Genomic DNA, 26,921 nt, shown 5'->3' with positions numbered 1-26,921 from the left:
TTACAGGCTCAAAATGGCCAGAAACAAAGAACTTTCTTCTGAAACTCATCAGTCTATTCTTGTTCTGAGAAATTAAGGCTATTCCATGCAAAAAAATTGCCAAGAAACTGAAATGTTAGTTTCTCTCTCTGCTGTCAAGAGGGGGGGAAGTTGAAATGTTTTGCTCACGAGTGTTGTATCTCTTGTTGTGATGTGTGTTTTGTCCTATATTTTTATTTTATATTTAATCCCAGCCCCCGTCCCCGCAGGAGGCCTTTTGTTGAATTTGTTCTTAACTGACTTGCCTCTCCCCCCCTCGCACTTCATCAACTCCAGTTAATAAAGTAGCTTTTTTTTTTTTTTTTTTAAGGCTTTTCTGCTACGTCCCTCACTCAGAACTCATCGAACCGGGTCTGGATCTGACCAGGTCTATAAGGAACAGGTCTAGTTGTCTTTGGGTTTATTCGGAACAGGTCTCTATATTTAAAATATATTTATGCATATCAGGTCCGGGTGGGAAAGCCCCAGGTCCATTTCGGAATGGGTCCAACTTTTTGGAGCTGTGAAGACCTCTAGCTCAGGGCTCCAGCTATGCATTTGGTTTGCTAACTGGCTAGCTAAGTGACTAGATCAAGCTTCTTGGTTACAGCAGACACATTCAACACCCTCCTGGAACAAGAACTCTGTTGCTTAAATTGTTTTGTGCAAACCATAAGAGTTCATTTTATCAGTTTCCTTGTCTCCATCAGTAAAACCAATGCTGCTCCACATCTTACTGTGCGTTGTGTGGTGAACTGTAATAAAACAACGCCAAGGTAAATGATTCACCTGTGCTGATAATGGAATGTTTTAGGTTACATATTAGCCTTAAAAGGGAATCACTAGAATGCAATGCACACACCATTCATCTTTCCCATATGGCTACTCATAGCCTAATCATTGTCAGTGAGTCCAGTACTCTAGGAAAGCACAATGCAAGGTTTAAAAGGGAGGCCATTCTTCTGCTCTCCTCTGTGTGGTTGTTTATCACGTCCATACCACTCTCACTCAGTTATGTCATAAATGCGCAAGCGGTGCTAATGCATATTGTGCTACATAGCAAGATCTGTACTGTTGAATTCTTACATCAAGTGAATTGTGTGAATTCTTTACAACAATGGAAATTACCAATATGTCATCACAACACAAGTGATCAATCATTTGTTACTACATTGTGAGGCCTAATGGTTGTTGAAATGACAATAGTTTAGCCTATTTATTTGAGCTGCACGCTTTGGACAAAATCTCTAATTGTGATTTTTTTGGGGCCAGATTTTGCATTTATGAATCACAACTTTCAAACGCTTCGGTGAAAACTTGGTAATTTCACCAGGCATTGTTAAAACAAGTGTCAAGGTAGAGGACATCACTTCTAAAATGAGGTCATATGAAACAATGAATACATACTGTGCTAACTGAATACAAAACCAAATGAAACATATCTCCAACATAGGGCTGGGTGATGAATCAATATCAATAATTAGAGGTAAATTACTTCCCTCAATAACGATATAAAAACGTTTATTCATTTTCGATAATGTCGATATAGAATAATTAGGTACAGCAGTCCATTTCACCTCTGTGATGCAGCAGGAATGTGCGGAGAAGTGACAATATGCACATGGAGAGGTATACGCCCACTAAAAACCACATAGCACCTCGAGTGATGGAGTAGGCACTATTAACCAATGAAAAATTAGTGATGTAGGCGAAAACAGCGGCAGTGATAGCCATGGAGAAGGAGCAACTTCCAACAAAGAAATTATTGATAAAAAGGGTTAAACTGTTTCAGTAATTTGGAAGTGGTTTGGCTTTTGAAGTCCGACAAAGAGCAGAGCAATGTTCGGTGCAAATTGTGCCGTAGACAGGTGGCTACAAAGTCTGATAATACAACAAACTTTTTTCAACATCTGAAACAAAATCACTCTTTGGAACATGCAGGAAGTTTGAGTTTGCAGCACAGTATTGATAAATGCCCCTCAAGCACCAGCCAATCTAGGGATGTTTGCACGAAGCAGTCAACACTGACAGCGTTTATGCCCTTCAAGCAAACATTGAAAAGACAAAAGACATCACAAATGCTATTATGCATTGCATCGCTAAGGACATTAGCACAGTCGAAAAGGAAGGTTTCAAGAGGCTTATCAATTTAATTGACCCCAGGTACGTGCTCCCTGGCCGCAAACATGGAACAATTTTCCTTCAAGTATATTTTTATATGTAGCTAACATCATTTTAAAAATGTAGCCTTTATTTAACTAGGCAAGTCAGTTAAGAACAACTTCTAATTTACAATGACGGCCTATCGGTGAACAGTGGGTTAACTGCCTTGTTCAGGGGTAGAACGACAGATTTTTACCTTGTCAGCTCGGGGATTCGATCTAGCAACCTTTCGGTTACTGGCCCAACACTCTAACCACGGTTTGTTAACTTCTCTTGGGTAGGGGGCAGCATTCGGAATTTTGGATGAAAAGCATGCCCAAATTAAACTGCCAGCTACTCATCCCCAGAAGATAAGATATGCATATTATTAGTAGATTTGGATAGAAAACACTCTGAAGTTTCTAAAACTGTTTGAATCATGTCTGAGTATGACAGAACTTATTTAAGCAGGCGAAACCCCGAGGACAAACCATTCAGATTTATTTTTTTGAGGTCACTCTCTTTTCAATAAGTTTTCATTGGGAAACCAGATTTCCAAGGGACCTTCTTGCAGTTCCTACCGCTTCCACTGGATGTCAACAGTCTTTAGAAATTGGTTGAAGTTATTCCTTTGTGTAATGAAGAAGTACGGCCATCTTGAAGGAGGGCCATCTTGAAGGAGGGTCCTTTTTGTTAGAAGCGCGTGACCAGAAAGCTAGCTACAGTTGGTTTTAATCCTGTATTGAACACAGATCATCCTGTCTTCAATTTTATCGATTATTTACGTTAAAAAATACCTAAAGTTGTATTACAAAAGTAGTTTGACATTTTTTGGCAAAGTTTACAGGTAACCTTTGAGATATTTTGTAGTCACGTTTCACAAATTGGAACAGGTGTTTTTCTGGATCAAACGCGCCAAATAAATGGACATTTTGGATATATATCGACGGAATTAATCGAATAAAAGGACCATTTGTGATGTTTATGGGACATATTGGAGTGCCAACAACAGAAACTCGTCAAAGGTAAAGCATGAATTATATTTATAATTCTGCGTTTTGTGTCGCGCCTGCAGGGTTGAAATATGCTTCTCTCTTTGTTTACAAATGGTGCTATCCTCAGATAATAGCATCGTTAGCTTTCGCGGAAAAGCCTATTTGAATTCTGACATGTTGGCTGGATTCACAACCAGTGTAGCTTTAATTTGGTATCTTTCATGTGTGATTTAATGAAAATTAGATTTTTATAGTAATTTTTATAGTAATTCATTTGAATTTGGCGCTCTGCATTTTCTCTGGCTTTTTGCCAAGTGAGACAGTAGCGTCCCGCCTAAACTCAGATTTTTGGATATAAATATGAACTTTACCGAACAAAACATAGATGTATTGTGAACATGAAGTCCTATGAGTGTCATCTGATGAAGATCATCAAAGGTTAGTGATTAATTTTATCTCTATTTCTGCTTTTTGTTACTCCTCTCTTTGGCTGGAAAAATGGCTGTCTTTTTCTGTGACTTGGCTCCAACCTAACATAATCGTTTGGTGTGCTTTCGTCATAAAGACTTTTTGAAATCGGACACTTTGGCTGGATTTACAACAAGTGTATCTTTAAAATCGTGTAAAATACTTGTATGTTTGAGGAATTAAAATTATGTGATTTCTGTTGTTTTGAATTTGGCGCCCTGCAGTTTCACTGGCTGTTGACGAGGTGGGACGCTACCGTCCCAAATACCCTAGTGAGGTTAAGGCATTCTTGAGTTTGAAGCAGATATGCACCTTTTAAACATTATTTGATTAATATAGTGATAATTATCGTTATCGAATGAAAAAAAATATATAGATCGTGATAATTTATTTGCCATATCACTCAGCCCTACTCCAACATTATATAGGGTTTATTACACCTACATATTAACATACATTTTTAACATGATCATCAACATGTAGTGTGCTATAAGCGCATGACTTAAAGAATAACATTATGAGTTCCTGATTTCACCATTATGAGTTCTTAAATAACCTAAGTTAATTATTTATTCAGGCAGCCATAGGCTGCAAATGGAATAGGAAGCGTATGATAAGTAGGCTCAATCGTTATTCTAATTTAAATTATAAGTCAAAGTGCCTTAAAAACATGTAACATGTAGCCTACCGATTGCAAGGTGCAGCCTGTGTCCAACTCATTGGAGTCTGGTCCAGTAATTCAACTCGACATGTTTCAACTTCTCCCGTAATTTTGTTATAGAGTGTTGGGATGGCAACTTGGGAGAAATATATGTGAGATGGAATCTTGTATCTCCTGTCCAGCTTGTTTATCATCTTCTTGAAGCCATCTTTGCTGACTGTGTAAATAGGAACCATGTCTTTGGCTATGTGATAGGTGTTAGCTTCTGATTTCTGTGTCTGCGGTGGTTGTTCTTTCGTAGGGAGTTACACTTGAAAACACATCAGCAATCAATGCCGGTTTAATGTAGGTGGCTGCTTGTGGCAGAGGAGCTTTGCTGCTGTCGGGCGCTTTCAAAAGAATATGATGGCTATTCTTCAAATGTATTAATAAATGTGTCGTGTTGCCTCTGTCGCCACAACTCTGAGACAGGTTGTGCACAACACTTGCATTTGGTTGACATCGGTTTGCCTGTAGCTGAAATAATGCAATACCACTGAAAATGCGCCCTTCTTTGGCACCAAATCGACATTCTCGTTAGCACTAGCAGCACCCATGTTTCCGCCACACATGCTGAGGTAAAGCCACAGAGTTTCTAAACCTCATACTCTACCGTCTTTGGTAAAGCCCTTTCTCTCCTCACCAGAACCTAACTGTGTGCTTTAAACGGGGACGCTTATGATTGGCCAACATGCATGCCATGCAGAGAGTGAGAAAGCCTGCTTGTGATTGGTCAGCATCCTCTGTGCATGTAGAGAGTTAAAGAGTCTAGCGCATCTCATTGGAGGAGGTATTGTAGTCTAGTTGGTGTGATAATGGAGTCAAAGGAGAACATCTCAGCCTCTTGTGATATGGATATTGAACATGTCAATTTCGATCTGAATTCGATTAATCGTACAGCCCTACTATTTATTGTAAAGTATTGCTTTCTTCCATTGTCAGGGACAGTCAAACCAAATCAAAGCATCCAGTCTAAATAGCGCTTGCATGACAGAGCAGAGGATATGTGTTTAGTTAAAACACGATACTAAGCAAATCCCTGCGGAACTGTGCAGAGGCACATCAATGGCCAATGTAGCCAATGTAACCTACTCAATAAAAGCAATTAGACTCCCTGTGCCAAATTATCACCTGTCACAGAGATCACCCATGACAATAGGCACTACAATATTGGGTGGCTAAAGGCCAGGTGAACACCCAAGCCATGGGTCAACACAGTCTTGTCTGGTGATCGGTTAAACGTATACTCTGCTTTAGATAAAACAACGAAACAAGGAACCTCTATCAATATTAAAGCCTATTTTCAGTTAGGCCTAGTCAATGAAAACGTGGATAGATAGAGAGCATAGTGATTCCTATCAAAGCCTCACATACTGAAACCTGTGTTTGGGGTGTAGGGGCTATTGGGAGTGTATGTGTGACTGATAAATGCTTGTCTATCAGATGGTAATGACCAGTGCTTGACTTGGACTGCAATAGGTGCCGGTACTCATTTTGGGTGCAGGTACTGTTTACATATAAGTATAGGCGCTCCACCATACTTTTGAGCTAATATTCTATAAGACGGACAGGAGCTCAAGAAGTATTACAGTTGAAGTCGGAAGTTTACATACACTTAGATTGGAGTCATTAAAACTCGTTTTTCAACCACTCCACAAATGTCTTGTTAACAAACTATAGTTTTGGCAAGTCAGTTAGGACATCTACTTTGTGAATGACGCAAGTCATTTTCCCAACAATTGTTTACAGACAGATTATTTCACTTATAATTCACTGCATCACAATTCCAGTGGGTCAGAAGTTGACTGTGCCTGTGACGCTACCGTCCCACCTGCCCATAAGTTAAACAGCTTGGAAAATTCCAGAAAATGATTTCATGGCTTTAGAAGCTCCTCTTCTGATAGGCTAATTGACATACTTTGAGTCAATTGGAAGTGTACATGTGGATGTATTTCAAGGCCTACCTTCAAACTCTGTGCCTCTTTGCTTGACATCATGGGAAAATCAAAAGAAATCAGCCAAGACCTCAGAAAAAAGTTGTAAACCTCCACAAGTCTGGTTCATCCTTGGGAGCAATTTCCAAATGCCTGAAGGTACCACGTTCATCTGTACTAACAATAGTATGCTATTATAAACACCATGGGACCACGCAGCTGTTATACTGCTCAGGAAAGAGATGCGTTCTGTCTCCTAGAGATGAACGTACTTTGGTGTGAAAAGTGCAAATCAATCCCAGATCAACAACAAAGGACCATGTGATGATACTGGAGGAAACAGGAACAAAAGTATCTATATACACAGTAAAACAAGTCCTATATATCGACATAACCTGAAAGGCCGCTCGGCAAGGAAGAAGCCACTGCTCCAAAACCGCCATAAAAAAGCCAGACTACGGTTTACAACTGCACATGGGGACAAAGATCGTACTTTTTGGAGAAATGTCCTCTGGTCTGATGAAACAAAAATAGAACTGTTTGGCCATAATCACCATTGTTACATTTGAAGGAAAAAGGGGGAGGCTTGCAAACCGAAGAACACCATCCCAACCGTGAAGCACTGGGGTGGCAGCAGCATCATGTTGTGGGGGGTGCTCTGCTGCAGGAGGGACTGGTGCACTTCACAAAATAGATTGCATCATGAGGCAGGAAAATTATGTGGATATATTGAAGCAACATCTCAAGACATCAGTCAGGAAGTTAAAGCTTTTTGGGGATAGGGGGCAGCATTTTCACTTTTGGATGAATAGCGTGCCCAGAGTGAACTGCCTCCTACTCTGTCCCAGATGCTAATATATGCATATTATTATAACTATTGGATAGAAAACACTCTGAAGTTTCTAAAACTGTTTGAATGATGTCTGTGAGTATAACAGAACTCATATGGCAGGCGAAAACCTGAGAAAGATATCCCACTTCCTGGTTGGATTTGAGGTTGGTCGATTTTCAAATCAGCCCCTATTGAATGCACAGTAGGATTTGGATCTGTTTGCACTTCCTACGGCTTCCACTAGATGTCAACAGTCTGTAGAACCTTAAATGAGGCTTCTACTGTGATGTGGAGCCGGATGGGAGCTGTTTGAGTCAGTGGTCTGGCAGAGAGCCAGGTCCTGGTCACGCGCATTTCACATGATAGCGACCTGTGTTCCATTGCTTCTCTACAGACAAAGGAATTCTCGGGTTGGAACGTTATTGAATATTTATGATAACATCCTAAAGATTGATTCTATACTTAGTTTGACAAGTTTCTTCGACCTGTAATATAACTTTTTGAAGTTTTCGTCCGACGTTCGGCTGGACCTGCACGAGCGTTTGGATATGTGTACTAAACGTGCTAACAAAAGTAGCTACTTGGACATAAATAATGGACATTATCCAACAAAACAACAATTTATTGTGGAACTAGGATTCCTGGGAGTGCATTCTGATGAAGATCATCAAAGGGAATATTTATAATGTAATTTCTGATTTTTGTTGACTCCAACATGGCGGAGAATTTTTTATTTTCTTTCTGAGTGCCGTCTCAGATTATTACATGGTTTGCTTTTTCCGTAAAGTTTTTGAAATCTGACACAGCGGTTGCATTAAGAACAAGTGCATCTTTAATTCTATGTAAAACATGTATCTTTCATCAAAGTTTATGATGAGTATTTCTGTTATTTGACGTGGCTCTCAGCAATTTCTCTGGATATTTTGGAGGCATTTCTGAACATGGCGCCAATGTAAACTAAGATTTTTGTATATAAATATGCACATTATCGAACAAAAAATACATGTATTGTGTAACATGATGTCCTATGAGTGTCATCTGATGAAGATCAAAGGTTAGTGATTCATTTTCTCTCTATTTCTGTTTTTGTGACTCCTATCTTTGGCTGGGAAAATGGCTGTGTGTTTTCTGAACTTGGTGATCTAACATAATCATATGTTGTGTTTTCGTTGTAAAGCATTTTTTAAATCGGACACGATGGGTAGATTAACAAGATGTTTATCTTTCATTTGCTGTATTGGACTTGTTAATGTGTGAAAGCTACATATTTCTAAAATATTTTTGAATTTCCCGCGCTGCCTTTTCAGCGGAATGTTGTGGGGCGGGGGGGGGGGGGTTCCGCTAGCGGAACGTGTGTCCTAGAAAGGTTAACACAGGTACCCCTCAGGGGTGCATGCTCAGTCCCCTACTGTACTCCCTGTTCACTCATGACTGCACGGCCAGGCACGACTCAAACACCATCATTAAGTTTGCCGATGAGCGGTAGGCCTGATCACCGACGAGACAGCCTATAGGGAGGAGGTCAGAGACCTGGCCATGTGGTGCCAGGACAACAACCTCTCCTTCAAAGTGTACTCAGCGCATGTGACTAACTAAATTTAATTTGGGGAGTTTCTCCCATTCTTCGCTGCAGATCCTCTCAGGCTCTGTCAACTTGAATGGGGAGCGTTGCTGCACAGCTATTTTCTGGTCTCTCCAGAGATATCGGGTTCAAGTCCGGGCCACTCAAGGACATTCAGAGACTTGTTTCAAATCCACTCCTGTGTTTTCTTGGCTGTGTGCTTAGGGTCGTTGTCCTGTTGGAAGGTGAACGTTCGCCCCAGTCTGAGGTCCTGAGCAGGTTTTCATTAAGGATCGCTATACTTTTCTCCGTTCATCTTTGCCTCAATCCTGACTCCCAGTCCCTGCCACTGAAAAACATCCCCACAGTATGATGTTGCCATCACCATGTTTCACCGTAGGGATGGTGCCAGGTTTCCTCCTGACGTGATGCTTGGCATTCAGGCCAAAGAGTTCAATCTTGATTTCATCAGACCAGAGAATCTTGTTTCTCATGGTCTGAAAGTTCTTCAGGTGCCTTTTGGCTTTTGTGCCTTTTACTGTGGCTTCCGTTTAGCCACTCTACCATAAAGGCCTGATTGGTGGTGCTGCAGAGATGGGAGAACCTTCCAGAAGGACAACCATCTCCACAGAGGAAGTCTGGAGCTCTTTCAGAGTGACCATCAGGTTCTTGGTCAACTCCCTGAGCAAGGCCCTTCTCCCCCAATTGCTCTGTTTGGCCAGGCGGCCAGCTCTAGGAACAGTCTTGATGGTTCCAAACTTTTTCCATTTAAAAATGAAGGAGACCACTGTTCTTGGGGACATTCAATGCTGCAGACATTTTTTGGTAACCTTCCCCAGATCTGTGCCTCAACACTATCCTGTCTCGGAGCTCTACGGATAATTCCTTCAACCTCGTGGCTTGGGTTTTGCTCTGACATGCACTGTCAACTGTGGGACCTTATATAGACAGATGTGTGTCTTTCCAAATCATGTCCAATCAATTGAATTTACCACAGGTGGACTCCAATCAAGCTGTAGAAACATCTCATGGATGATCAATGGAAAAAGGATGCATCGGAGTTCAATTTTGAGTCTCATAGCAAAAGCTCTGAATACTTATGTAAATAAGGTATTTGTTTTGAATGTTTTATAAATTTGCAACCATTTCTAAAAAATGTTTTTGCTTTGTCATTATGGGGTATTGTGTGTAGATTGTTGTGGGAAAACATGTAATACATTTTAGAACACGGCTGTAATGTAACAAAATATGGAATAAGTCAAGGGGTCTGAATACTTTCCGAATGCACTGTATTTCTTTGATAAGGCTAGTTTGGTTCATCAGACAAAACTTTAAATGGTGTTCCAGTTCAACTTCAGATGTTATGGTTGTCAACACACATTGTCATTACGTGAATCACTTCATCAGAACCAGTGTTACAGTTGTCAAACTATCAAAGCAAGAGTGAACTGTTGAAGGCAAATAGTGTTATGAACGGATACTACTACTAAGCACAACTGCACTGGATAAAACTAACTGTTGTAAATGGACTGGCCAGGTGTATGAGTACTGAGTTTACTACCCTTAAAATCTAGCAAGTCAGTTCAAATAGCTCATCTACATTGCATTGACATACTAACGTTAGCTCAACGCGTCTCAAATCTATAACAAGCAACAAAATACCCCCTTCGTGTCCCTCAGCGGTTGCTGTCTGGCTATGTTGAACGTAAGTTAGCATTGGCAAGCTAACTAGCTAGTTATTTAAATAGCTGCCTATCCTTCTGGCGTTAGCTTCTTGAGCGAGTCGCTAGCGCGATATGGCTTACTAGTTAACTAGCTTGTTACACTATTCCTCTTACTAATTAACTAACTAGCATAATGGCATTGGCCTGAAACTAATTGGAAATAACTGTTGGTAACAGTTCATTCAGTGACATGGTAAACAAAATATATTTAGAGTCATCTTACCTGTTGTGTCAGAATACGGAAGCGGAGCACCTTCGGCCAGAAATAACGCCGACAGAAAAATTCCAGTCGCCAACAACAACACAAATCCATGACGGTTCCCCATCCTTTTTAGCTTAGCTAGCTAACTAGCTAATGAGAATCCAAAATCGTCAAATTATAACTAAATACTAATAAACTAAATAAAATTTACATTTCATTGATAATAAGTTAAATATATAGCTAGATCTACAGGCTAAATGAAAATGCCCGCACCGCAAACATTGTATTATGACTAAACGCGTTGGCTAGCGTCAATAGCAACGACAAGCTAACATGAGCTATCAATGCCTCAAACAATGCCGTTTCATTATCCATGAAAAATAGAAAAGGTATATTACCTTTCTAGAACAATAATATTTAGATAAATACGCTTTGCCGGCAGTGCTCTACATTTATTCATACGTAATATTTTATCACTAGTCCAAACTGTCAGGGACCACCTCTCCTCAGAGGCGCCATGTTCCTACAACGTCATAGCATGGGGGCGTGCATATTGAGACATATACAATAGCGAATCACAACCCATTAATCTGTATTAATAATGTACCGATATGACCAATCACTATCATTCTTCGAATTCCCTGTCCACATCCATTGCTTTGTGTCAAACGTAAAGCTAGATGCGTTTTAAGACCAGTCACTTGACATGTGAGGTATTCAAGCAATGTTCCAGTGCTTTATGAAAGATGAACTACTCTACCTGCCTGATTTAATGGACTTGTAGGCTATACATCCAGTGTTTCCCCTATAATTGTTATTTCTTAGGGGGTGCAAAGGTCTTGGAAAGGTATGCTTATCATATCAAATTTTATTGGTCACATGCGCCGAATACAACAGGTGTAGACTTTAGAGTGATATGCTTACTTACGAGCCTATACCTGACAATGCAGATTTAAAAAGTAAGAACAACATTTGCTAAATAAAAAAGTAGATAGTAACACAATAAAAACAATAACGAGGGTATATACAAGGAGTGCCTGTACCGAGTCAATGTGCATGGGTACGAGGTAGTTGAGGTAACACAGTATGTACTGGTAGGTAGCTAGTGATAAAAGTGACTAGGCAATCAGGATATATAACAGCGTAGCAGCAGTGTGTGTGTGTGTGTGTGTGTGTGTGTGTGTGTGTGTGTGTGTGTGTGTGTGTGTGTGTGTGTGTGTGTGTGTGTGTGTGTGTGTGTGTGTGTGTGTGTGTGTGTGTGTGTGTGTGTGTGTGTGTGTGTGTGTGTGTGAAAGTGTGCCTATGTGTGAGGGTATGTCATCATTATGCATGTGTGTGAGTTTATGTAGTATGTGTGTGTTGGAGTGTCAGTGTAGTATGTGTGTGTTGGAGTGTCAGTGTAGTATCTTTTAATTTAACTAGGCAAGTCAGTTAAGAACAAATTCTTATTTTCAATGACGGCCTAGTGTAACAGTTTTAACTTTAGTCCGTCCCTTCGCCCCGGGCACAAACCAGGGACCCTCTGCACACATCAACAACTGACACCCACGAAGCATCGCTACCTATCGCTCCACAAAGGCCGCGGCCCTTGCAGAGCAAGGGGAACCACCACCTCAAGGTCTCAGAGCAAGCGACGTCACCGATCGAAAGGCTACCAGCGTGCACCACCGCCAACTAGCCAGCCATTTCACATCCGTTACACTAGGAACAGTGGGTTAACTGCCTTGTTCAGGGGCAGAACGACAGATTTTTACCTTGTCAGCTCGGCGATTCGATCTTGCAACTTTTCGGTTACTAGTCCAATGCTCTAACCACTAGGCTACCTGCCGCCCCCGTGTGTGAGCTTGTGGGTGGAGTCAATTGAGTGTGCATAGAACCAGTGCAAAAGAACTGCAATAAATAACTAATAAAGGGGGTCAATACCAACAATTTGAACTGAAACCAGTTGACATGAGATAAGCCACAATATAGCTAAGTAGACCTACATTATGTTATACGCATCAATTTGTTTTGCATCTATGTCAAATATGGCAGGAGGAGCCAGGTAAGGAGTTGGACACATCCTTCATACCCAAGCAAAGGGATAACATTCATTACTTTTGACTGAACCTTAGAAACTCTGCTTTTATAGCCTATAGTAAGAGGGTGTGATGGGAGTTTTAAAATCTGTTATTAATGACACATCCTGTGTTGACAGTATTCAGTGTACATGCTGGTTTATGGACTGTACACATTAAGTAAGTATTTGAAGACCCTAATTGTACTGCTGTGTTTTCATTCCATGTCATGTTTGTTACTTTACACTCACTCAGATGTATCATTTGTGGTTATTAATAATCCATACAAAATGCATAACATGGAGTAGATGTTGACTCTGAAGAGGACTGTACTCTGCAGAGTCACCAAGGTTCTGTCCATTCACAGCTATAGAAAATGTGAAATTCTGACTGGGACTTTTATCTCCCCAAAGAGCCAAATATATCCTAGCATCTTTGCTCATCATTGTGGATCATAGTCAACGCTTAATATTTCTACATGGAAAACCCCCATTATGCAATAATGGACTATGGGATAGTTTGGCATTGTTTAATCCTATCAAGCCAATTAACAGGCTGGGTTGTAAGCTCTACCCCCTGCAAGTTAGTTGACAATAGTTGTGAAAAATGTTCTGCTCTGATTAGTTAATGAAGGGGGAGGAGGAGTTCCAATTGCGATGTTATCTCCTAGGGTTTGAGGACAGAGAAACGTCATGTTTGCTTTCTGGATCACAAAGCTGCAGGAGGAGAGTGGTGTTGGGTAATAGGCAAAAATCAAGAGAGGCAGAGATCTGCACATCACTGGCTTACAGCGCGGACACCACCTCACCCAGATAACGGTTAGTACCAGCCAGGCTTTAAAGATATATTATGCGTTGATCTTTTGTTTCAGTTCTGTAGGGATTGATGTATCTTTCTGTGTATTCATGAGTGTTTTGTGCATCTCAGGGTTTTTAAATGGGATCAAATGTAATTTGGTTTAATTCCACAAAAAATAGGACATGTGCAGACGCAGACCTCTCAAGGTCTCGCTTGGAGACAAACAATTGTCCTTAAAGTTGCATCGTCAAGACTTTGGACAAATTTGTAATTGTTTTGCAAAATGTATTTAGTGTTTTATTCATAGAGCCACAGCTTGAAAAGTCAAGCAATTGTCATTGAATAAATTCCACAGAAACAGTAGCTATATAGTACCTCGAAGCTGAAGGAGGATAGGCTGATGAGGGATTTGTCTGATGCTTTAAGAAAAACACACCCTGACTGTTTGTGTCAGGAAAACACACTGTGTCACTTTCATTTATTGTGATGTGTTTCCCTATTGCAAGCACGTGTCCCTCAGGCACAGAGAACCATGGTGTTTACAGGGTTGCTGAGAGAGGAGGACATCAGGGCTGCCGTCAAGGCTTGTCAAGGTGAGTCAAACACGTGAACACACACACACACACACGCACACACGCACACACACACACACACACGCACACGCACACGCACACGCACACACACGCACACGCACACGCACACACACACACACACACACACACACACACACACACACACACACACACACACACACACACACACACGCTCAAGAGTCCCACTCCCAAGGGCGGTCCTATATTGGGGGAAGGTTGGAGGGTGGATCCAGGTAACCAGGCAGCCAGGGGGCTGGGGAGCAGCAGAGCAGTTACCACCCAGATACCAGTGTTTATGCTGAGCATTGAAGAGAAGACTAAATCAAGCCAGTCAAGCAGGCTTCATTTGCAGCCCACCAGCATTTAATTATTTAGCTACACATTACATCTGCTTCAGAGGGCAGACTAAAGCACACCATCCAGAATACACCCACATGTAAATGCTTGTATACTCACGTTTCAGTATATCATCAGCATAACTGTTTGTGGTGTATAATATATTATTCAAAACAGACTTGATCCATCATTCTCTTTCTCTGTTCTTTATGAGACATTTGGTTTTCATAATGACCTGAGTGACTCTCTGTAACTGCATAAACTGTGAATAAAAATGTTTTGATATAAACATTTGATCTGTAGCATAATGTCACACGTTCACATTAGAATGGGTTCCCTGAGTTGTTCTGTGAATCTGTGTGTTTAGATTGGATAATAATGTCCTTAACTACCATATTATTGTCAGAGCTCAGTGGCATTAAAATGCTAGAGGGTTTGTGTTTGTGATTGTGAATGTCTGTAGTAGTCAAATTAAAGTAATTTGAGCGCATGAGAGAATGTTACAGCTCTCTATTCATCCCCCTCTCCATTCTCTCTCCTTGTCATGCTGGCGGATCTCTCTTTCCTCACACTCTCTCACTTCCTCTCGACATCTCTCTACATTTCTCTTGATCACTTCCCCCATCTCTCCATTAGCTCCAGGCACATTCAACTTCAAGTTGTTCTTTGCACAAGTGGGACTGACCGGCAAGCCAGAGGCAGAGGGCCAACGGGTGTTCAGAGTCCTGGACCAAGACCAGAGTGGATACATAGAGGAGGAGGAGCTGAAGTATGATATGAGTTGGGGAGGGTGGCTGTGTGTGGAGGGAGGTAGGGAGGGAGGGTGTGTGTGTGGAGGGAGGGGGGTGCACGTGAAGGGGTTGGTCCCAGAAATGTTCCATATGCACAAAAAGCTTATTTAGCTCAAATGTTGTGTACACAATTCTTTACACCCCTGTCAGTGAGCATTTCTTCTTTGCCAAGATAATCCATCCACCTGACAGGTGTGGCATATCAAGAAGCTGATTAAACAGAATTATCATTAGACAGTTGCACCTTGTGCTGGGGCAATAAAAGGCCACTCTAAAATGTGCAGTTTTGTCACACAACACAATGCCACAGATGTCTCAAGTTTTGAGGGAGCATGCAATTGGCCTGGTGACTGCAGGAATGTCCACCAGAGTTGTTGCCAGAGAATTTAATTTTCCTTTATCTACCATAAGCCACCTCCAATGTCGTTTTAGAACATTTGGCAGTATGTCCAACCAGCCTCACAACAGCAGACCACGTATAACCATGCCAGCCCAGGACCTCCACATCCAGCTTCTTCACCTGTGGGATTGTCTGAGAACAACCACCTGGACAGCTGATGAAACTGTGGGTTTGCACAACTGAAGAATTTCTGCAAAACCTGTCAGAAACCGTTTCAGGGAGGCTCAGGTGCGTGCTTGTCGTCCTCACCAGGGTCTTGACCTGACTGCAGTTTGTCGTCAAAACCGACTTCAGTGGGCAAATGCTCATCTTCTATGGCCACTGGCACGCTGGAGAAGTGTGCTCTTCACTGATGAATCACGGTTTTAACTGTACCGGGCAGATGGTAGACAGCGTGTATGGCGTCATGTTGGCAAGCGGTTTGCTGATGATAACACAATTGCATTTTATCGATGACAATTTGAATGGACAGAGATACTGTGACGAGATCCTGAGGCCCATTGTCATGCCATTCATCCGCCGCCATCACGTCATGTTTCAGCATGATAATGCATGGCCCCATGTTGCAAGGATCTGTACACAATTCCTGGAAGCTGAAAGTGTCCCAGTTCTTCAATAGCCTACATACTCACCAGATATGTCACCCATTGAGCATGTTTGGGATGCTTTGGATCGACATGTACGACATTGTGTTCCAGTTCTCGCCAATATCCAGCAACTTCGCACAGCCATTGAAAAGAAGTTGGACAATTTTTCACTAGCCACAATCAACAGCCTGATCACCTCTATGTAAAGGAGATGTGTCGCGCTGCATGAGGCAAATGGTGGTCACACCAGATACTGACTGGTTTTCTGATCCACGCCCCTACCTTTATTTTTAAGGTATATGTGACCAACAGATGCATATCTGTATTCCCAGTCATGTGAAATACATAGTTTAGGGCTTAATGAATTAATTTCAGTTAACTGATTTCCTTATATGAACTGTAACTCAGTAAGATCTTTGAAATTGTTGCATGTTAAGTTTATATTTTTGTTCAGTGCAGTGTGTGTGTGTGTGTGTGTGTGTGTGTGTGTGTGTGTGTGTGTGTGTGTGTGTGTGTGTGTGTGTGTGTGTGTGTGTGTGTGTGTGTGTGTGTGTGTGTGTGTGTGTGTGTGTGTGTGTGTGTTTGTCATGCTCATAGAAAGAGCCTGATGTATTCAAGCTGAAATAAACTATACATTACATATCAATACAATGAAGCAGCATTGACACATGAGATGTAGGTGTAGTTCTTCACTCCTCTCTCCTCTCTTTGTTTGTCTATCCCCAGATTATTCCTGCAGAACTTCTCCTCAGGGGCCAGGGAGCTGACTGATGCTGAGACCAGAACTCTCCTAGCGGCAGGAGACAGAGACGGGGATGGAAAGATAGGGATGGAAGGTACAGATTACAGTACACTCACATCAGCACTACACACACCTGACAGGAGAGCAACAGAGGGACTGTCCAATGCTGACACGAAATATCACTTGATAACAGTTTTATATAATTATATTTGATATTATTCCAGATGATAGGGGATATTGCATCTGAAGGAAGGAAGGAACGCTGCAAAGGCATAGTGGAAGAACCAGTAAATAAATGCAAGCTTTTTCAACATATGCGATATTCACTGTGACTTGGCTGTGAGGTCACACGTCAGGTGATCACTATATCTCTGTGTCATCGCTCTGTTTCTCTGTTCTCTTGCAGAGTTCTGCGCTTTGCTGAAATGAAGCTTTCACTCCTCATCAGGGCTGTCTTTTTTTTCTTTCTTTTGGTACTTTTTACAACGTCTGGAACCCAAAACGTCCAGATTCAGCAAGTCTGGAGGGAAATGCCCACCTCAGCGACTCGATTTACATGCCTGCTGGTCCTCTCCCCGGTTGATGGTGCATCTTGGCACATAAGTTCGTAGCCGTGGATATTAGGTGTATAAGTCAGTATCAGTCTATCCATTGGGTAACTGGTACGGTTTAATAAAGGATTTAAAACGTAGATATGATGTCCGTGTGTCTTACTACAGTCCCGAAGGTTATGTTGGCGTTTCAGTGCGTATTTGGGTCTAAGCTATTAGCCTGATTACCCCAGTGCATTTTAATTGTGTGTTCTGCATGGGCCTACAAGAGACAACGCAGCTCTAAATGTGATGATATAAGCAAAGTGCCCACGGCCTGTGCAGGCTGCATTTCCGATGCAGTATAAAGCAAGCGAGAGGCTGCGTGCCTACAGCACGCAACCATGGACAAGCCCCGGAGCCCGGACGATGCCAACTACAGTACATCACAGAGTGACGGAAACCTCTTGAGTAGATGACGACGAGAGAGATCATTCATCAAGACAATGAGATGAGTAGCCTATTGTAAGCATCAGTTAAATCCATCTTAATTTACTTCTACTGTACTGACAGCGATACGTCAGTCTGCAATGAGGCCAGACAGGTTAAATATGGTTAGATGTGGGCAAAACAAAATATTTCGGAAAAATGATAAAAACATTTGATTAACTCATTCAGTGTTGTGTTCCCCGTATGGCGTGTCCATATCAGGACTAACACCGCCTTCTGCTGGAGATAATTCAAATGAATACTTTTCAGACCTAAACATGCTTATTTCGATAGATGGGTTAACATCTGCCTTTGCCCATGAAGAATCATGTGAATAAAATATATAACATTGTATTATCTATTGTAAACGAAAAAGCCGAGAGCATTCATTTTGATATATGCATACAATTATGCGTAATGTTTGGGTAGGCTATAGCCTATAGGCTACACTTATAGTCTACATAAGGTCATTTGAGTAGGCTGTAGCCTATAGGCTACACTTATAGTCTACATAAGGTCATTTGAGTAGGCTGTAGCCTATAACAGTGTTCCCCAACTGGCATCCCGCGGGCCGAAATCTGTTCCAAAGTATTCCCACACATACTTTGTGGGAGATATACAGTAACAGTCAAAAGTTTGGACACACCTACTCATTCAAGGGTTTTTCTTTATTTTTACTATTTTCTACATTGTAGAATAATAGTGAAGAAATCAAAACTAGTAAAATAACACATATGGAATCATGTAGTAACCAAAAAAGTGTTAAACAAATCAAAATATATTTTAGATTCTTCAAAGTAGCCACCCTTTGTCTTGATCTATGCTTTGCACACTTTTGGCATTCTCTCAACCAGCTTCACCTGGAATTATTTTCCAACCGTCTTGAAGGAGTTCCCACATATGCTGGGCACTTGTTGGCTGATTTTCCTTCACTCTGCGGTCCAACTCATCCCAAACCATCTCAATTGGGTTGAGGTCGGGTGATTGTGGAGGCCAGGTCATCTGATGCAGCACTCCATCACTCTCTTTATTGGTCAAATAGCCCTTACACAGCCTGGAGGTGTGTTGTGTCATTGTCCTGTTGGAAAAACAAATTATAGTCCCACTAAGCACAAACCAGATGGGATGGCGTATCACTGCAGAATGCTGTGGTAGCCTGCTGGTTAAGTATGCCTTCAATTATAAATAAATCACCATCGGTGTCACCAGCAAAGCACCATCTCACCTCCTCCTCCATGTTTCACGGTGGGAACCACACATGCGGAGATAATCCGTTCACATCCTCTGTGTCTCACAAAGACATGGCGTTTGGAACCAAAAATCTCAAATTTGGACTCATCAGACCAAAGGACAGATTTCCACTTTAGTTGACAACTCAACCAAATGTAAATCCAAACTAGCTGTTTAATGATGTCTGTGTCCTGTGGGATGGCTCTGCATGGCATCCCAGTTTCGTAAATAGTTGTATTGATCGAAGGCTTTTCTTTCTCAGGCGGTAAAAGGTGATGGAGGACACTCACGTCGAATTGCATTCATACCCTCTCCATCCGTCTTTGTCTCCCAACTGACTGACGGATACTCTATATCCAACACCACACAGGTGACATGCTATTCCCGTTAGTGCAGTGTCGCATTGAGAAAGGAAGGCGTTCTTTCTACCATTCCATCCTGGTGTAAACACAATGTCATGGTGAAGTTGTTTGAGAGCTAATAAACTGCTTGGAGTGGCTATATAGCTGGTATAGGAGCATAGCATTCAACCTTTGTAGCCAGGCCTACTTCACACACATGGGCGTAAAGGTTGCCGGCATTATTTAAACTCATTGCCTATAAAGAAGAAGGATTAGGTGGTAAGAGGCTTCATTTTAAAAACGTATTTACTGATTCTGTGGAATTGTTAAAGGTCCTCTATGCAGGGGAGTCGCAGAAGGGTAGAATGCGTATTACAGTGACTATATCAAAATATTTTGTGCGTAATATGCCTAGCTGTGTTTGTGTCAATTAATAAATCAATTAGATCAATCACGAAAAAGCATGAAGTCATGAAGAGCTGAAGTGTTCCTTTCCACCATGGGTCTACCCTTAGCAACATATCTTAATAGGCTATCATGATATTTACATTCTACCCTGGAAACAGAAACCTAATATGTTGTGACTTTATGAGTTTAAAATGTTTTTACATTCTATCAATAGGGCTGGCCTGATACTGAGAATTGATACCCCCAAACAACCGATGTTCTTTTATCTGCCCAGATGCGTGAATAGTTGGTCAATGAAGTCACTCCCTAGCCTACTTTGGTTTCAAGGCGGCTATGACCTTGCCACGTCTTTAGGCCCTCACAAACATGGCTCTAACTCTGAGCCCCTGAACAACCTCATTTGTTACGTTAAAAATAGCCGTTTTTTTGCAAAACCGATGCTGATATAGTAACTGTGACTCAAACTCCTATAAATGGTGTGGGTCACCGCACCGGGTCACGGGAATACAAAACAGAAGGAAAGGGGTTAGGGTCAGCCAACTCGAGTTATCCACTGATTTTCACTCGCCTTGACGCAGCGCAATGGTGAGTAGGATGTGCGCTCTCCGAAGGAACTTCAGTGCGCAAAGGGATCTCAGATGGGGGCATTGAATTGGAATACATCAGAATAGTGAATATGGAACCAAAATCTTACATGGAGCACCGGACCTCTCAGTAAAAATGGATTAAAAACATTTTTGGGACAATTTTCAGCAGAGGCAAACTTGTTCATTTATGGACAGCAGTTGTGGAGGTGGATAACAATTTGAGCTTCTTACCAACCGTTATAATCATTAGTCACTGATTTGTTCTCCTCTTTTATTTTATTTATTTGAAAAACAATCAGATTATGATAATTAGAAGACAAAAGAAAAGTAGATGTGCAGCGTGTATGGAGAGGTAAAACAACAAAACGGGGCTTGTAAAGCACCTCCTTTCAAATAGAGAAAAATAAAGAGGAATGGAATGGAATAACTAATAGTTTTATTTGTACAAATGCCAGATGTTATGCAAAAGAGAGAATCACCAAAAGCTATGCCTCGAAAAGTTGGGTTTCCTGAGATGGGGGTCATTGTCTAGCTGCCTCTGATAGGCGTGAAAGAGAGGGTGATTATGTTACAGATGCAGTGAATGTCATTCAATTTACTGAATCATATCACACACTCGTATTACAAACAAACCCCAAAAATAGTAGCCTATATTTACCTCATAAACAGTATGCCTATAATTATTTTAAATGGTCTATTTAACCTTTTACACTCGTGGAAATTGGCTTATATGGATAGGGATAAATTGAAATGTTTCTTGCAGAAGAAATATGAAAACCATATGCATAACAATGGTAGCAATTGAAAGGGAACAGTTTGGAAATTATGGGGAAATGATTAGACACAACGGTTCACCTGACACAAGACTGAATCCAATCATTACGTTGTTGATTTTATGTGCATTTTACATGTACTGACCTTCTCGCGGCATTTGTTGAGAACGAAATCTGAAAATACTATGGATACATTCAGTAACATGACACGAAAATTCCTGGGAAATGCGGGTTTGGTGCAAAATATGACAAATAAATGACAAGGTTTGAGTGAGAGGACTAACTGGTGTCTCCAAGTGGCCACACACCTCTCCAAATTGTGCACAGTTCCTAAGTAATTTTACTCAAAGAAGAGTCTTCAACTATAAGGTGCTTTTTTTAGCCCTCCTAGAGCAAGTACACTTATAGTTATTTGGTGAGGAACACAACCCTGCATCCCGGCCATCACACAATTACTGTTGTTGTTTACGCAATCAAAAAACAGTCCATTATAAATTGCAATCTGGGTCAGGTGGGCATGATTTAAAAGCATGTTCTGTTGCCAACACGTTATTACAGTTTTAGGCTTTCACAATGCAATTCAGGGAAACAGATCATAATTTTGGTGCGCTTTGAAATGAGTCATTAGTGCATTCTGGTGCATGTTCCGCAGCTAATTTTCTTCACAAAAGACAAACATAGGCTCATTGTGTTCAGAACAACCCAGGGTATGACGACATCTCATATTCTAACTGTACATCAAACAAAGTGATCATAAACGCTGACACTGTTTGTGACATGGGTTTTAGGATATGGAAATGTGAAGTGCACATTTGGACTCATGGGTGTTTGGCTTGCTTATATGACATCAAAGAGGTATTTATTATAATCTTCCAACGTCTCATCTTTCAAAAATACATAGAGTCTTCTTAATTTACAGAATTTTCCTCAATCAGACCACAAAACATTTGCAAAAGTTTCCCAATTAGCGGGAGTGATGGGGCCAGGCTACAACTGTCGTATGAGGTGTTCAAGTTCCAACACAAGTTCAGCTGTCAGTAAAAATAAAATAAAAACATACAGTGCTGTGAAGCGCAGAGCCAGAACTTTGACGTCATGTATAGCATGTTGTACAGCCACTGCTTTCCAATTTAGGGGGTTAACAGTGCCCAAATGTGCAATTTTCAATCCGTATAGGTGTGAATGTAAAGGGCTACAATGTAATGTAGCCTTAAAAACATTTTTTCCCCACATGTCACGAATTTGGCAAAGTGATGATGAAAAAAAGATTACATTATAAATGCTTCTACACGCTGAAAAGATTGAGAAATTGGTAATTAGTCAAACCAAATCTGTGGCCGAACCGACTGTGAAGCCTGTTTAACTAGCACTGCATGTTTTGCGCCAAGTTGAAGTTGTGCGCATGACGCACACGTTTGGATCGATTTACAGTTGGCATCTGTTTCTTCCCCACAGTGGCAAATAAAATATAAAAAACTCATTTAAAAACGTTAAAAATCTATATCTTGTCTTTCTATTCATCTTAATTTTAACCTTAATGTAACCTTGTGGGTTATTCACTCTTGAAAACAACGTCTAAATGTGACCCCTATAGTGTTGACAGTGTTAACAGTTAAATGTAAGAACATTATGATTTCCCAGACAAGGCAAGATCTCTCCGCAGCTCTGGCTACATGCTCAGGTAAGAATTATACCAGTTTGTCAACAGAAATCAGCAGGTCCAATTTTTCTTCACTTCAAACCTACTATGTCAGATTGTGTTTCACTTGTGTGTTTCACAAAGTACTCGTTGTATAGTATACTTTCTACGGTGCATAATAGAGCCAGAAAAGATGCTCAATATATCACCAGCATAGGCAGATAACACCATAGTGCCCATGAAGCTCATCACTAAGCTAAGGACCCTGGGACTAAACACCTCTCTCTGCAACTGGATCCTGGACTTCCCGATGGGCGACCCAGGTGGTAAGGGTAGGCAACAACACGTCTGCCATGCTGATCCCCAACACTGGGGCCCCTCGGGGGGGGGAATTAGTCCCCTCCTGTACTCCCTATTTACCCACGACTACGGGGCCAAACACGACTCCAACACCATCATTAAGTTTGCTGACGACACAACAATGGTAGGCCTGATCACCAACAACGATGAGATAACCTATAGGGAGGTCAGATAAATGGCAGTGTGGTGCCAGGACAACAACCTCTTCCTCAATGTGAGCAAGACAAAGGAGCTGATCGTGGACTACAGGAAAAGGAGGGCCGAACAGGCCCCCATTAACATCGACGGGGCTGTGGTGTAGTGGAGCGGGTCGAGAGTTTCAAATTCCTTGTCCACATCACCAATGAACTATCATGATCCAAACACACCAAGACAGTCGTGAAGAGGGCACGACAAAACCTTTTCCCCCTCAGGAGACTGAAAAGATTTAGCATGGGTCCCCAGATCCTCAAAAAGTTCTACAGCTGCACCATTGAGAGCATCCTGACCGGTTGCATCACCGCCTGGTATGACAACTGCTCCGCATCTGACCGTAGGGCGCTACAGAGGGTAGTGCGTACGGCCCAGTACATCCCTGGGGCCAAGCTTCCTGCCATCCAGGACCTCTATAACCAGGCGGTGTCAGAGAAAGGCCCTAAAAATGTTCAAAGACTCCAGCCACCCTAGTCATAGACAGTTCTCTCTGCTACCGCACGGCAAGCGGAACCGGAGCACCAAGTCTAGGACCAAAAGGCTCCTTAACAGCTTCTACCCCCAAGCCGTAAGACTGCTGAACAATTCATCAAATGGCCACCGGACTAGTTACATTGTCCAATAACACATTTGTATATTTGGTACACATTTGAGGCGTTATAGTTGGTTTATTCATCATCATACCGTACAACTGATATACATTGAGTCCACAGCGAATTAAATGCTGACCTGCAGGTTCACCTCTCAACACTGCAGCAAACATAGCAGAAAGTAAATGGCTAAAGAAACAGTAATACAAATATTTACAAAACTTTAAAACAATAAAACTTTAAAACAATAAAATTTGAATAGTAGTACTTGATGATGTTGTGAGGGGTCCTTGATGATGTTGAGGGCCTTCCTCAGGCATCGCTTGGAGTAGATGTCCTGTATGGGTGGGAGTACAGTACCTGTGATGTACTGGGCCGTCTTCAACACCTGCTGAAGGGCATTGCAGTCAAGAGCGGAGCAGTTTCCATATCAGACCTCCCAGGATCCAGTTGCAGAGGGTTGTTTCCAGACCCAGGGCCCTGAGTTTGGTGATGAGCTTGGAGGGAACAATTGTGTTGAATGCTGAATTGTAGTCAATGAACAGCATTCTCACATACTGTAGGTGTTCCTTTTGTCCAGGTGGGAGAGGGCCATGTGGATAGCAATGGCATCTTCCGTGGATCTGTTGGATCAGTAGGCAAATTGGAGTGGGTCCAGTGGGCCTGGCCTTTATGTGGGCCATGACCAACCTCTTGATGTACCTCATCATGATGGGGTGAGTGCAACAGGACGGTAGTCATTTAGGCATGTCACCTTGGTTTTCTTGGGCACTGGAATGATGGTGGTTGACTTGAAGCATGTGGTGACTACAGCCTGGGATAGGGACATGTTGAAGATGTCTGTGAAGATGCCTGCCAGCTGATCAGAGCATGCTCTGAGGATGTGGCCGGGGATGCTGTCTGGTCCTGCAGATTTTTGAGTATTCCCTCTCTGGAGAGTTTTTCTCATGTCAGCCTCGGAGAGCATAAGCACCTTGTCGTCCGGAGCAGCAGGGGCCCTCTTGGATGGCTCAGTGTTGGTGGCCTCAAAGCGAGCATAGAATTTGTTGAGCTCATCGGGGAGAGAGGCATTGGTGGGAATCACACAGCTGGCTTTGCCTTTGTAGTTTGTAATAGCCTGTAGTCCTTGCCGCTTTCATTGTGTGTCACATTGTAATTCCAGTTTGTGGTTTCGAAACACTCCTGGAGAATTGAGTCTGCTCCGTCCATCCTTTGTCTCACCATTCTCTCTGTTGGTGGCTCCCTCTTTAGTAGGTTTTTGTATGCAGGGAGTAGAATCAGGGAGACATGATCTGATTGGGCGAAGTGGGGGTGGGGAATGACTCTGTAGGCGTCCCAGATGTTTGGATATGTTTTTAAATAAAACGTTTCACGTTTTTCTCTATGAAGTAATTCAACAATGTGTGTGCCGCCATCTTGTTTATTTCAAATCTTCTCATTGATCCAGACAGGTGAGTGTCATTCAACGCAACGCTTGATTTCTGAGTTGCGCTCATGACATGCGGCACCCGAGAGAAAATTTGAAAAAGGTGGCGTCTTACACATTGCTGAATTACTTTATGAGGCAAAAAAATGATTTAGTTTAATAATGGAGCATTTTCAAAATTCAAACGAATCACCTGCAACTAGACATGGAAGTTTAAAAGACATGCATTGTCTTCATGGTCGGGAATTGAGGAAGTATCACCAAGAAAATGTTGGTTGAAAATTCTCTGTCCAATGCATTACACTAAGTAACAATCAGCCAGCTGGAACAGTAGTAATGGTCTGTTTTATAAGCTACACTAAACCAACATCCCTCCCTCCATCATCTCTCTCTCTCAGGCTGTTCCTCATCCCTCCCTCCATCATCTCTCTCTCTCAGGCTGTTCCTCATCCCTCCCTCCATCATCTCTCTCTCTCAGGCTGTTCCTGCAGAACTTCTCTGCCGGCGCCAGAGTACTCACAGACAAAGCGACCAAGGTTTTCCTGGTAGCTGGGGACGAGGATGGTGATGGCAAGATTGGAGTTGACGGTAAGAGAACTTTAACCCAGCTCATCATGGTTGAGGGACACTGCAGGGATGATATGTTGGTGTACTGGTAACAAATAAATTGGACATATAGCTAGGACCCAGAGTTTTTACTGACCACATGACGTTAACAAGGAAAAACAACACTAGAGGAGATTTGCTACATTGACTGCCTTGTGTGTATAAGAGCAAGAGGTTTTTGTCTTTTTTTCAGTACTACTGCAGCAGGTGGACACTGATTTTCTGATTCGTTGACTGCATCGTATTATTCAAACATGAACTATAAGGTCAATATTCTTGGTTGAGCATATTTTGCACAATACTAATGATAATTTTACTCTATCCACTTTTCACAGAGTTTCTTGCCCTTGTAAAGGCATAATTGTCCATTGACCAAGATCCACCGCTTTTCATGGAACCAGAACTCCTAGCAAGAATCACTAACTTTCAGCTAAATTTATATTTTAATTTATCAACTGCCTGCTGACTATATTTCTCAACATGGAGCACAATGTCCTTATAGTGTATTGTTAGTGTTATTTGGATGTGTTATAATGATCTGAAAATGGCTTGTGCAAATTGTACAATCGTATCTACACTTTCGAGGAATAGTGAAAACCCAGTAATAAATACTATTTTGGTGTAAACATTGTCTTTCCAGCTTAGCCTCTTGATGCTTTGGAAACCAATGTGGTGAGAAATAAGGCTGAGTTCCAGATTTATACTGTATGTGCTGTCTTGTGAACTCCTATGTCACTATCACACCAAGACAGTACAAACAGATCTGGGACTCAGTGTTTTGGGGAACATTTGAGGAGATTTCAAATGTATCCTGTGTGTTTATCTATGAGGTCATTGCTAGTGTGTGGGGTTACGAGGGGAGAGAGAGAG

At 41.8% G+C, this 26,921-nt stretch overlaps 1 protein-coding gene across 2 annotated transcripts; it reads left to right on the top strand.

Annotated features, from left to right (window-relative positions):
- Positions 1-13,336: 13,336 nt before the first annotated feature.
- Positions 13,337-17,571, top strand: LOC120044719 (parvalbumin beta-like). 2 transcript variants are annotated; one of them, XM_038989398.1, is made up of 5 exons: positions 13,337-13,451; positions 13,952-14,024; positions 14,997-15,129; positions 16,865-16,974; positions 17,287-17,571. In XM_038989398.1, exons 2-5 carry the CDS (start codon positions 13,964-13,966, stop codon positions 17,307-17,309), a joined length of 327 nt encoding a protein of 108 aa, XP_038845326.1. In that variant the 5' UTR covers positions 13,337-13,451; positions 13,952-13,963; the 3' UTR covers positions 17,310-17,571. The 2 variants fall into 2 exon arrangements, with proteins under 2 accessions (XP_038845326.1, XP_038845325.1); XM_038989397.1 differs by having other exon boundaries at positions 13,938-14,024.
- Positions 17,572-26,921: the final 9,350 nt, after the last annotated feature.

This window comes from Salvelinus namaycush, chromosome 3, assembly GCF_016432855.1.
Source record: "Salvelinus namaycush isolate Seneca chromosome 3, SaNama_1.0, whole genome shotgun sequence".
NCBI lineage: Eukaryota > Metazoa > Chordata > Actinopteri > Salmoniformes > Salmonidae > Salvelinus > Salvelinus namaycush.
The sequence above is the reverse complement of the archived record's forward strand: the minus strand, read 5'-3'. Positions and strand labels throughout refer to the sequence as shown.

Coding starts and splice junctions, on each gene's coding strand:
- LOC120044719 (XM_038989398.1), top strand. CDS start 13,964: ATGGTGTTTACAGGGTTGCTGAGAGAGGAGGACATCAGGGCTGCCGTC. Junction 15,130..16,864: donor ATAGAGGAGGAGGAGCTGAA/GTATGATATGAG, acceptor GTCTATCCCCAG/ATTATTCCTGCAGAACTTCT. Junction 16,975..17,286: donor TGGAAAGATAGGGATGGAAG/GTACAGATTACA, acceptor GTTCTCTTGCAG/AGTTCTGCGCTTTGCTGAAA.